Source organism: Atractosteus spatula, chromosome 23, assembly GCF_055471065.1.
Source record: "Atractosteus spatula isolate fAtrSpa1 chromosome 23, fAtrSpa1.hap1, whole genome shotgun sequence".
NCBI lineage: Eukaryota > Metazoa > Chordata > Actinopteri > Semionotiformes > Lepisosteidae > Atractosteus > Atractosteus spatula.
In genome coordinates, this window is record NC_142728.1 from 15892800 (window position 1) to 15904885 (window position 12086).

The 12086-nt window shown below is 54.1% G+C and overlaps 1 protein-coding gene across 1 annotated transcript; it reads left to right on the forward strand.

Moving 5' to 3' along the window:
• Positions 1-1348: 1348 nt before the first annotated feature.
• On the forward strand, positions 1349-9856 carry LOC148816287 (glutamine synthetase-like). The gene is made up of 7 exons (XM_088940648.1): positions 1349-1951; positions 3271-3449; positions 5207-5368; positions 5503-5649; positions 6281-6408; positions 7285-7484; positions 8289-9856. Exons 2-7 carry the CDS (start codon positions 3278-3280, stop codon positions 8593-8595), a joined length of 1116 nt encoding a protein of 371 aa, XP_088796774.1. The 5' UTR covers positions 1349-1951; positions 3271-3277; the 3' UTR covers positions 8596-9856.
• Positions 9857-12086: the final 2230 nt, after the last annotated feature.

Sequence of the window (12086 nt, forward strand, 5' to 3'; positions counted from 1 at the left end):
TTACTCCTTGTTATTGCTTTGGCACTGTAATTGACTGGTCAAGCCAATAAAAGTCTTTGAATGTGATGTCCTGGCCAGGAGCAGCAGAGTACTGGAGAGGAAAGGAGCAGAGGCCTCTCGCTGGTGCCTGCCCCTGCCTCTGTTCCTACCCCCTCTGCCTCCACTCTTGACCTGACCCCGGTCCCTGCCTCTGCTCCTGCCCTCAATTCTGCCCCCACCTCCACTCCTGACCCCAGCCTCTGCTCCTGCCCTCGCTCCTGTGGCTGCCCCTACCCATCCTGCCCCCACCTCCACTCCTGCTCCTGCCCCTGCCCCCACTCCTGCCCTCCATCCTGCCCCTGCGCCCAGCTGCCTGTCCCCCGCAGGGACAGCGTGTTCCTCATCCTGCCAGCGCAGCGCTCCTGTCAGGCTTGGGCACAGCCTGCTCCCTGGGGGGGGGGCAGAGGCCTGCAGGCACTTTCCCCATCAGCAACTCATTAAAAACAGGTGAATCAACTGCTTCTGCCCGCAATTAGTTGTCCTGGGTAATGAGGCGCAGTCGAAACCCCAGGAGTGTCGCCGCTCCTGACTCGACGTTACCAGCTCCGCTCCCGGCCGGGGCCCCGCTCTCCGGCAGCGTGTTGTCCCGTCAGGAGACCCGCGGGACCCCTGCCGCCTCCTTCAGGCACCACTCCGAACCCGTCCCTTTTTATTCATCTAAAAAAGCGCCTACAACAAATCATCCAGTTTCACGGGCAGCCGAGTCATCTCCCCCCACCGGCGGTGCCCGGGCTGAGCCACGTTGTGCGGCAGGACAGGGGGGTCACTGCGGACACGCCGCCGCGCCCGTCCTTCGCGAACAACCCTCCCTCAGTGACTCGGTGACCGTCTGCCCTTCGGCCGGTGTTATTGTCTACTAACAGCCGCTTATGTGTTTGGAAATGCGGGAACTGCAAGGAAGGGTGCAAGGGTGTCCTGTGTCCGAGGACACTGGGGAGAGGGAACAGCGGAGTCACTTGCGTTCCTCGCCGTTGTGAGGAGCTGCGAGCACTCGTTTCCAGGCGGGAGTTCCTGTAGCCCGCTGGACGCTTTGTGCTTTCATTCCAATTTTCATTCTCTTTAGTCCTGCTCTTTTACAACGGCCCGGCAGCCAGTTCTTCTGCTTTGCTGTTCCGCAAAAAAACGAGCGAGGAAAAAAAAAATCAGGGAAATTAAAATTCCCTGCAGGTACCGATTAAGTCGTGAGTCACGCCCGAGTCCACTCCAAACCACAGCTAACCGATGACTTCCCAGCACAACCTGTACCACAGAAACACAGGGAAGAACGACATTTTTAAACTCATAGTTTGCGACCCGCCCGGGGCCAGCTGACGTCATTGCTCGACTGGCGTGACTCAGACTGCGACTCGTTTGTGTGTCAATAAGGCGAATCTTAATTGCACTTCACCGTGAAACGAGCGCCGTCCAAAAAAAAAATATATCTTCGGGGTTTGTCGTTAGACACTTGTTTAACTAGATCTGCTGTTAAAATCTGGTGGTGTTGCATCAGGGCCTTGGTCGTGCATGAACAGAAGTCGTGAAGGTGACACGCAGGCTTCACAGGGGCCGTGGAGCTGTGTCTCGGTGTTGCAGCCCGAGTCGTGTTTATTTTCGCCCGTGCTTTTGCGACGTGCGCGGAAAAGGGCCGCTCGCGGGCCGAGGTCGCGGCTGCTCCGTCAGCTCCCGCGAGGCGCCCCCCCCCCCTCCTCCTCCCCCGGCAGGTGAGCCGGAGGTGTGTTGCTGACGTCAGCAGGCGGGTCCGGCCCGAGCTGGGAGATTTAAAGTCTGCCTCCGCCGGCCCCGCCGCAGAGAGGGAGAGAGTGTGTGTTCGGCACTGGTAGGTTTAGGCAGCTCTGCTCCTTGGCTGTCCTGCTCACTAGCTTGAACGGCGTAAAAGAAAAAACGCGACGTTTCGACTGCGGAGCCTCAACAGGTGTGTATCTGCTCGATCTGATTTATCTTTCATCTTGCTTAAAGTTGGAGGAAATTGATTTCCTTCCCAGAATTGACACACTCTGTCTTATCGGTTATACCTGTAATTGGTTTTGTTTACCTTTTTAAATAAGTACGTTTCTCAGGAAAGAAACACATTATAATCAGGAACAGAAGGTCGGTTTAGAACTGCTTTTCATCTATTTAGCTGAATTAATTTCCTAAACATGTTAGTAGGCAGCAGTGGTATATAATGACACTTCAGAACAGCGATGGCTTTTAGAGAGAAGGAAATAGTGTCGTTAGCCTGGAATCTACGTGGCCAAACGTCACCTCATTGTTTGTTCAGACGCTAGAAACTTTTTTTTAAAGACCGCTTTCCTTTGTCTTCATGGCACAGTCCTGTTCTTAATAGGAGCAGCGGACTTCCTCCCACACACTCCATAAACGCGACTACTGCTCTTCAAATGGAAGATGGTTTAAAATTGTGTTTAGATGATTCCTAGCTGTCTAGAAGATGATTGAATTCACAAGGACAGGTTGATTTATTTTCCCTTTGGGTTTATGCGATTAAATCTGTAGCTTACAAATGGTTGGCTATGAGCTCTAACGCTTCTCCTCTGCAGTAGACAGTAAGACTGTTGAGATGATCTGGAATAAAGTGTCTCAAAACGGGCAACACTTCCCAGATCAACACAAGAACTGATTCCACTCCCAGATGTGAAGAGGCATGAGTCAATGAGTGGTTTGCAAACTGGGCTTACCAGATGTTCCCGGGGTATCCCCAGAAACAAAGGGAGACCTTCCCAAGTGCCAGTTTTGCAGTGTAGATTGAAAAATCATCAGAAAGGTTAGAACTGGGAGGAGGCCATTCCACTACTGTTTGGTAGTTAGTAGAGAACTCATCCAGCTGTGTCATGAGAGAAGCCGGGGTATCGGCTTCAACAGCATGGCTGGGTGGCTTGTTCCACACCCCCACCACCCTCTGTGTACAGAAGCGCCTCCTGTCCTGACTGGAGGATCTCATGCAGCTGTGTCATGAGAGAAGCCGGGGTATTATTAAATTCAAATTTAATAATTGCCTTCATTAAATTCAATTATTCAATGTAATAAATATTCAATTTAATTACATATTTAATTAAGGCAATTATTAGTCCAATGAAGGCTTCAACTAATCGCTCAAGAGCCTGCATATAAGAACCCCAACCCACTCCTTTATAAATCTGGGGTACCCCGGACCCGGACAGAGTAGCTCCTCACTGGCCTCTGCCGGTGCCCTTCGGGTGTTCCTAAGCGTGCTGTGTGATCGCCCTGCCGCAGGCCTGCGATGGCGTCCTCGGTGTCGGACAGCTCCCGGCTGGACAAGGCCGTGCGGGAGTATTACCGGAGCCTGCCGCAGGACGGCAAGGTGCAGGTGACCTACGTGTGGATCGACGGCACGGGAGAGGGCCTGCGCAGCAAGACCCGGACCCTGGACAGCGAGCCCAAGAGCATCGAGGGTGAGCTCCCGCCTCCGCTGGCCGAGCCGAGCTCGAGCCGAGCTCGAGCCGCGCTCCCGGTCGCTGGCCGCGAACCGACCGGCCCTCCTCTCCGTGTGTCAGCGCTCGGTTTACGAGTTGGAACGCTTGTGCGTCCGGTCGTGGGGCCGGGGGGCAGTCTTCAGAATCGGGCCAGCTCGGCTTGCTGACGAAGTAAGGAAAAGGCTCAGCCTGCTCACTGCTTTCTGCACAGCCTATTAAATCAAGCTATCTCCAAGTGTGGATGGGTTCCAGATGTCAAATTCAAGTAGCTGTAACTGTTGTTTGTTTTAAAAGATCCCGTCATATCAATATCATTTTCCACAGCAAGGCTTGACTCTGCATTAAAAAAGTTATTCGGTTTTGAGACATTCCCCGTCTTGCGGAGCCCAGGGTTCTCGGCGAAGGTGATTGATAGTGTGCGCGCTGTCCGAGAGCTGGCCTTTACGATGCTGTGAGTCATGGAGGAGCATGCCTCGGTGCCTGGGCACGGTCTGTTCAGGGTGGGGCTGCTTCACCTGCCTGGTCTGACGGCAACAGGATTCAGCCGACTAAATCACACGCGAGCCACTTCCCCTGCACTCACCTGAGCCATGGTGTGCAGCAGGCAGGTCGGTCTCATTAGCATGCCGTTGTGTATGAATGCGACACGCCACTGTTCTGGCAGGACAGTGAGGTCAAACCGTACACGTGTACCGCAGTACTGGACTAATGACGGAGAAGCCCCCTGCACCAGAGGCCTGGCCTCTTGCCTAGGGTGCGTTAAGCACTCTTGAGAGTCCTGAAGACTATGGGCTTCGGAGAACCGGGAGACTGCTTTACAGCACCAGGCCAGCTCAGCAGAAAGTCGGAGACTCTCCGATTTTTCCAAAGTGTGGAAAATAATTAGTAATTAATGCTCTCCGCATATGCGGAGGGTGAAGTCGCAGCCTTTAAAATTAAGCTATATTGTCCTCCACAGCCTGCACGTGCATTCCAAACAATTATGATTACTAACGTCGCAATAAGTTTCAGTTGTTTTGTACACATCGAGTCCTGTTGTGCACACATGAAATATTTGGCACGTTTCAGCATGGTGCATTTCTGCTGGGAAGTCGAAAAAAAAATTTTTTTTTCTCTGCCAAGAGGCACTACGTATAGTTCCTGCCCATTAAAGTGAAGCTGCCTGGTGTTTCTCTGCTCTCATGCTGTGGGGGGTAAATGTGCCGTTCGCTAGCGGGCACGAGTGGCGGAGAGTCCCGTGCCTCGTGGTATCGCCTTGTTGAGCGTGTGCTTCCTGAGGTCATCTGTTTTACCCAATATGTTATTGTTCTCTCTGCTCTCAAAGTGGTGGCGCAGAGCAAAACAGACTCGTGTTTCTGCCGTTCAGGAGAGCCTATCTGTTCAGCCTGGACTAAGGGGGACCCTGGAGGTCTTTAGGGAATGTCCTGGGGGGATCCCCCCCCCCCCCCCAAAAAAAGGGGAAATTCAAATTCCTCACTCTTTCACTGCCATCTTCTGTGTCAACGCATGTGCTGACATTTATTACAGAACTGTTTCTCGTAATGAAACGCCCCCGTCAGATTGTGGCTTCAATTTACGCGTCCTTGTTGAAATGCGGTCCCTCGGTCAGAAATGGCTGGAAGAACTTTGTTTGGAGAATCCGGAAGTGGCCGTGAGCCAGGGAGAGGGCTCAGTCGGCTTCTCCTCGAGATTCGATGGCCAGCTCGGCAGCTTACTGATCCGGGCGTCTCCTGCAGATATTCCGGAGTGGAACTTCGACGGCTCCAGCACCTACCAGGCCGAGGGGTCCAACAGCGACATGTACCTGATCCCGGCCAGGATGTTCAGGGACCCCTTCGCCCTGGACCCCAACAAGCTGGTGCTGTGCGAGGTCCTGAAGTACAACCGCAGGCCCGCAGGTGAGCGAGGGCCTACGTCCCGCCGATCGGCCGCACCGCGGCGGGTGGGGGCTGGGGGGGGGTCCAGTTGGCTGAGAGACGCGGGAGGTCGGCCCGTGAGCTGAGTCGCCCCCTTTTTCTCTCTGTCCCGACAGAGAACAACCTGCGGGCCAGCTGCAAGAAGGTGATGGAGCAGGTGCGGGACACTCACCCCTGGTTCGGGATGGAGCAGGAGTACACCCTGCTGGGGATAGACAAGCACCCCTACGGCTGGCCCCGCAACGGCTTCCCCGGACCCCAGGGTAGGTGGGCCCCACCGTGACCTCGTCGTGACCCCACCATGACCCTGTCCTGACCCCTCTGTGGCCTCTCTGATTGCTCTGCCAGAACCAGATCGTTGTCCAGGGCGAACAAATGCCCTCCCAAATGCCAGCTTATTTTTGACTGACTTGACATCTGCCACCCCTGTGCTGCCTGGGAGAGGGGGGTTAGTGATTATGGGGGAGCGGCGTGTCTCCCTTTGACTCTGCTGCAAGCCGGTGGGGGATACTGTCGGCCTGGTAAGCACCCCGCCAGGTGTGCATCTGCGTGAACATCTTTCCCGGTCGAGCCCCTTGGGAGCCCAGCCAGGGGTATTGATTTCCAGGGCACAGGCTTCAGTCAGGGCCTTAGCATTCTCTGCCTCCAGAGACCCCGAGGAGAGAACCGCGAGTGACCAGCAGGGGGCGCTGCAGTAGCTCCATCCTGACGTTGAGACGGGGAGTCGGGTCTGCGCTACGGGGCTCAGTGACGAGACGGAGGTCATCCGCCAGCCGGCCGACAGGCCCCTGTGGGCGGCCGAATCCTCCCACTGCAGCGTCGGACTGGGGATCGCGTTCCTGACCGCTGGCCTGCTGCATCGGTGTCTCTGAAAGCGGCTCGTTTCTCCGACAGGCCCCTACTACTGCGGGGTGGGCGCCGACTGCGTCTACGGCAGGGACATCGTGGAGAGCCACTACAAGGCCTGCCTCTACGCGGGGGTGAAGATCGGCGGCACCAACGCGGAGGTCATGCCCTCGCAGGTACTGCCCGTTCAGTCCCACCCCCTTCGAAGACTCTCTTTCGGGAGCTGGTCACCAGGCACCAGCACAAGGGAGGGGTCAGTGGGGGTGTGCGTCAATAATACAAAACATGCTAAGTCATTCTTTTTCTAAAAACAAAAAAAGCTTAACGGTATTTACACCTGTGTTAATGGGAAAACATGCCCGAGCACAGCTCCACAGCTGAATCTTTTTTTTCTCTCCTCTGCAGCTTGCACACTGTGTACACAGAGGCGCGCTTATGCGTGACCTAGCCTGAGCTGCTCAAACATGTAGTTTTGTTTCCTCCTTTTGAGAGCAGGAGGCAGCTCTTTTGACATCGGGGGGGGGGGGGGGGCGTGGGAGTGTGGAACAAGCTGCCCACTCACGTTATTGAAGCCGATACCCCGGTCTCTTTAAAGAAATGAATGGATGAGATCCTGGGATCGATAGCTACTAATTACCAAATTAACCACTTGGTCCAGATGGCCTCCTCTACTCATGTCCTGAATCTCTATATAACAGCCACTCAGGAATCAAGGGTACTGGAAGGATTCTGGAGTGTCCAGTTGAAATGTGGCCGAACCCGCCTGGCAGAGGGGCTGGCCTCCTGGCCAGAGGACGATCGGGCTGGGACCCCCCTGCAGAGAGGGGGGTGACCCAGGGGCAGCTGCGGAGGGGGAGATGGGGTGGGGGTGGGATGCATGGAGACGTATACGAGGGAGAGAAGGGGATCACGTCCAGTATTTACAGTGTTTCGGGAGAGGAGGTGGAGCCAGGAGTGATCGCTCATGAGTGACCGTCCGAGTCGGATTGAACTTGGCTGCTGTCGCCCCTCCCGAGCCTTCGTTGTAAACTCTTGTTCGCGTCCCCTCTCAGTGGGAGTTCCAGGTGGGACCCTGTGAGGGCATCGAGATGGGCGATCACCTCTGGCTGGCCCGCTTCCTGCTGCACCGGGTGTGCGAGGATTTCGGGGTGATCGCCAGCCTGGACCCCAAGCCCATGCCGGGGAACTGGAATGGGGCCGGCTGCCACATCAACGTCAGCACGGAGGCCATGAGGAGCCCAGGGGGGCTGCAGTGAGTACAGCCTGCTGGAGCTATGCTGCCGTGCCTGTATCGCTGTCCTGTACCTGCTGTGCCTGATCCGCCTGTGTAACTGTACTGCACACCGTTCCTGCTCACTCTTCCTGCCTGTGTATGTAGATAGATAGATACTTTATTGATCCCGTGAGGGAACTGCAGTGCAACAGCAGCTTAACACAGACAACACAGCCACAGTGTAACGAACGATACAATAATAATAATACAATACATACAACATACACACCTGAAGAAGGCTCCACGGCCGAAACGTTGTGTTTTCTTTCTTCTTTTTTTCAGCAGGGAATAGACCTATTACTTGTTCCTTTGCAGCCTGCGCGTGCTGATGCAGCTCCCCACCTGAACCAATACATACGATACAATCAATCAGTACAGTGAGAAGTGCACTAAGAAGAGTTACTCACAGTCCAGAACACACAAAGAACAAACCAGAACACAGCAGTACACAAAAAAGTCGTATTGCACAATATGAATATAAATATAAATGTATTACACAAATATAAATGTAACTGTAGTGTACTGCTGTACTCTGCTATGGATGTCTATACAATTATACCGAACTTCTCTTCCAGCTGCAGTCAGCCGTTTACCAAAAAAAAGCCCTCATTTTGAAGCGCTCGTTATCCCACATATCTGTGGGAATATTGGAATGTGGTCGGATTACCCCCACATCGGCTCTGATCCAGTGTTAAAGGCATTTTCCCCCGCTGGCTTGGTCCTCTCCGGCTGCTGGCGGTGCCCTTGAGCTTCACCCCTCTCCCCCCCCCCCCCCCCCCCCAGGCACATCGAGGAGGCCATCGAGAAGCTGGGCAGGCGCCACGCCCACCACATCCGCCTCTACGACCCGCGGGGCGGCAAGGACAACGAGCGCCGGCTGACCGGCCGCCACGAGACCTCCAGCCTCCACGAGTTCTCCGCCGGCGTGGCCAACCGCGGTGCCAGCATCCGCATCCCGCGCCAGGTGGGGCAGGACGGGCGCGGCTACTTCGAGGACCGCCGGCCCGCCGCCAACTGTGACCCCTACCCCGTGACCGAGGCCATCGTGCGCACCTGCGTGCTGGACGAGGCGGGCGAGGACAGCGCCTGAGCTGCGCTGGGGTGGGGGGGCAGTAGGAGTTGGACTGTACCCCCCCCGGGCGGGCAGCAGGCGGGCAGAGGCAGGAGCACGCAGGCGTCAGCAATATTCCGCTGACGGGGAACGCCTTCGAGGGTGAGGGTGTGTTTGAGAAGCGAGCACTTCTTTAAAAAAAACCCACCCTACCCCTGTAAGGCATTCCATGCAATATCCACGCTGTACTGGACTCGAGCTCGTTTCGCCGGTCCGGACGGGCCGGGCCCTGCTGAGCAGCCCCAACGAGCCCAGAAAACCCCTCGACAGCTGCTTCCTCCACCGTTCACTCTGGCTGTTTTACGCCCCGATTTCATAGCTGCGTTTCCGGCCCCCGAGGCCGCTGCGGGCTCGGGGCCACTCCAGGCTTCTTCCTGCGAGTGCGGAGGCGGATCCCGATCCCCCTCCCCGGTTGCCGAGCGCCCTGCGGATCCGGATCCGCCTCCTGGCAGGATCGGTGGGGTATCGAGCACCTGCTGCCAGCTGCCGTGGGTAAAACGTGAAGTGGCTCAGACTGCTGTGCACCGGGAGTCTGACTTCCAGGGAGGAGGGAGGGGCATTCCACAGGACAGTGACACCTGTCCATTATTTTCCCCTGCTACAGGGCGTGATCTTGCACAATTGAACAACTGTCTCGCAGGAAATAGCTTACAGCACTTTATAAAGCCGACAATCTATATATATATTTTTAAGAGTCTTAAGCATGATAGTGCTGTACTTTTATCCCGGAAGACTGTTGTAAACTTTTATAGTGTATTTATTCAGTGGGATAATGAAGCCGTAGGTTTTTCCGGCTCTGTTGGATGAGTTGGAGTCTGATTTTTCAGTGGTGCAGCGTTGTCGGGGATTTAATCTAAATTTTAAAATTGAAATGTGTCGTCTTCAAAAGTGGTGATAGCAGCAAACAAGGTGGTGGGTGGGGGGGGGGGGGCAATTCTTCCCATGTAGCCCATATGGTAGTTAGTAGCTCATTGTCCTTGTTCAGATAGGTTTTTTTTAAAACTTAATTAATTCAGGTGAATCCTTAGGAAAAATATCACTGTGCAGCAGGTGGAAGCAGTTCACTTTCAGCTCGCTCAACTCAAGGAACGAGAAATGAAACTTTCAGTTGTATTATTTTAATGTGTCACTTTTTTGTATGTTTTTTAAATGAAGGTGTGATGTAAGTTTTACAGGTCTGGTCTCCCGGCTTTGTCTTTGGGAGTACGTGTGAAATAAACGCAATAGTGCCGTCTCCACTGTGCTGCTTGATTATTCACGCTGGGGGAAAGAGCTCATTGTTAATGATGCTAATTGTTCTGAGAAACAGATACCTGGTGAGGGGTAGGCCCCAGCAAGTGGCAGTTTGTGAAACTGTAGCAGTTTGGAAAAATCGCCATGAATCACGACGCTGGCTCTGATCTGCCTCGCCATGTACAAGTGACGAGAGAGTGAGCAGTTCTCCAAACCCAGATCAAATCGGAGCTTCTGACCACTATCTAACACCACACGACGAGCCCAGGGGGTCTCCTTAAACCAGCTGACTCCTCAGGGTGAATATGTCTGAAGAGTGTACGCTCATCTGTTGTTGTGTGGTAGGCGACGGGTTTGACCACCTGTCTTGACACCTGGCTCTTGTGAAATCTGCAAGCATGCACTCTGACTTTTTACCACAAGAGGGAAACATACACCACTTTTTTTCACTACCTGCACACTTGTCCACTGCTGTGCATCAGGGTAGACAAAGGGCAGTCTGGAGCTGGAGGGCCAGTCCGACTGCAGGTTTTCTAGATCTTTTTAAGGTATCGGCACCTTAAGGGAGGGGAGAAGTTGTTCCTTCAACTTCAAGAAGGTAGAGAGCCTATTAAGATGTAAACCCACGGCTATACCAGCCTTCCAGGACCAGGACTGGATGGGTCCACAAACCCTGGTTCTGGGAGCTCTTGTATCTTCAGGGTACCTAACCTCTGCCCGATTGATTTCTATCTTCTGTTTGGGGCAAATATTTAAACTGAATGTGTACTTGGTGTCGGTGCTCCAATGGTTTCTGAGGTTTGAACCTGCCCTCAGTCAGGTGTGCCGTCTGAAAGATCAGCAGCCGGACTCTGTTGAGAGGAGTGTGGACAGGAATCGGGGTGAAGGGGCTGAGGAGAGATGTTGTTGATAGTTCCTTGCGCTGAAGGCGGTTGATTTCATGCTTGAGGTGAGGTGGTTTTGAAACGGGACTGAGCACAAAAGAAGACTAGTTATTCAACAGGGCAGCACACTGGCAAAGTCATCAAGAGTTACTAGAGAGCCAGAGCTCAGTAGACACAGGGGTCCCCAGGGACCAGGGGCGTAGTGTGAGCTACTAGGTCACAGGAAACAGCAATCGGAGGGGGGGGTGTGTGTGTGTGTAAGGGCGGGGGGTCCAGCACTTCCTGTCTACTCGAAGGGGCTGATTTATTCCTAAGCCACATTGCAAGGAAGAGAAATTCACAGCCAGCGGTTTTACACGGCTAGCGGTGTGTGCAAATGTAAAATACGCAATCTAATTCCAGCGTCGTCCCAGTTCCACAGAGATCCCTAGCCTGCTCCACTGGGGTCTTTGCCCACGGTGAAACGCACTTTGGGCTACGGGGAAGGAATTCAGTTCGAACACACAGATGTTTCAACTGGGCAAGGGGAGACACACACGGGAGGAGACTGGCCAGAGCTGGGAATCCAGCCCAACGATGTGTGTGTGTGTGTTGGTGATCTTACAATCTTATAGGCTCTCCCAGCCTGGACCATTGAGCTAGAGAGCTGAGGTTCGTTGTCACATCCCAGAGTGCCCTGTTGTGCTCCTGACCCTTCCTGTGTGACCAGAGACGGGTCTCTCGGAGCACTTCGGACTTCTACAGCCTTGTGGACCCCCCCCTCCCCAACTTTGGAGCCTCCAGACCATTACCATGTACCTGTAGCAGCAGTGCAGCAGCCAAGAGGCTGTTGTCATGGCAACCTGCATCTCCATCTCTCTGCTCTGCTCTTCCAAAGTGTGAGACTGAGAGACTCCAGTAGTGTATGAAAACTACATCGCTGATGCTCAGGGGGAGGGATGGGGGTTCCAGCTAAGACGAGTTTTCCAGCTCTCTTTACAACTTAACATTTGCCAAAGTAGTTTTTCATATAATTCTTTTATTTTTTTTTTTTAATCTGGGCTAAATGGGTGGAATTGCTTGGAAGCATGTTTCCATTCTTAAATGCCTCTTCCATCCTGGGACAAGCAAGTATATATTTATACATCACACTGCAACAACAACACATCGTGTCGCCTCACTGGGGTCCGGGCTTGTCCACCTGCCTCAACAGCATAGCTGGCCAGCTTGTTCTGGACACCCACAACTCTTTGTGTAACGAAGAGTCTCCCGTCCTGAGTTCCGAGTCCAGCCTGCACTCTCCCGCCCCTTCCTTCATTTCCCTCACTTCCCGATCCCCGTGACCGGGCTGGTCTGGTCCTGAAGCTGCCCCAC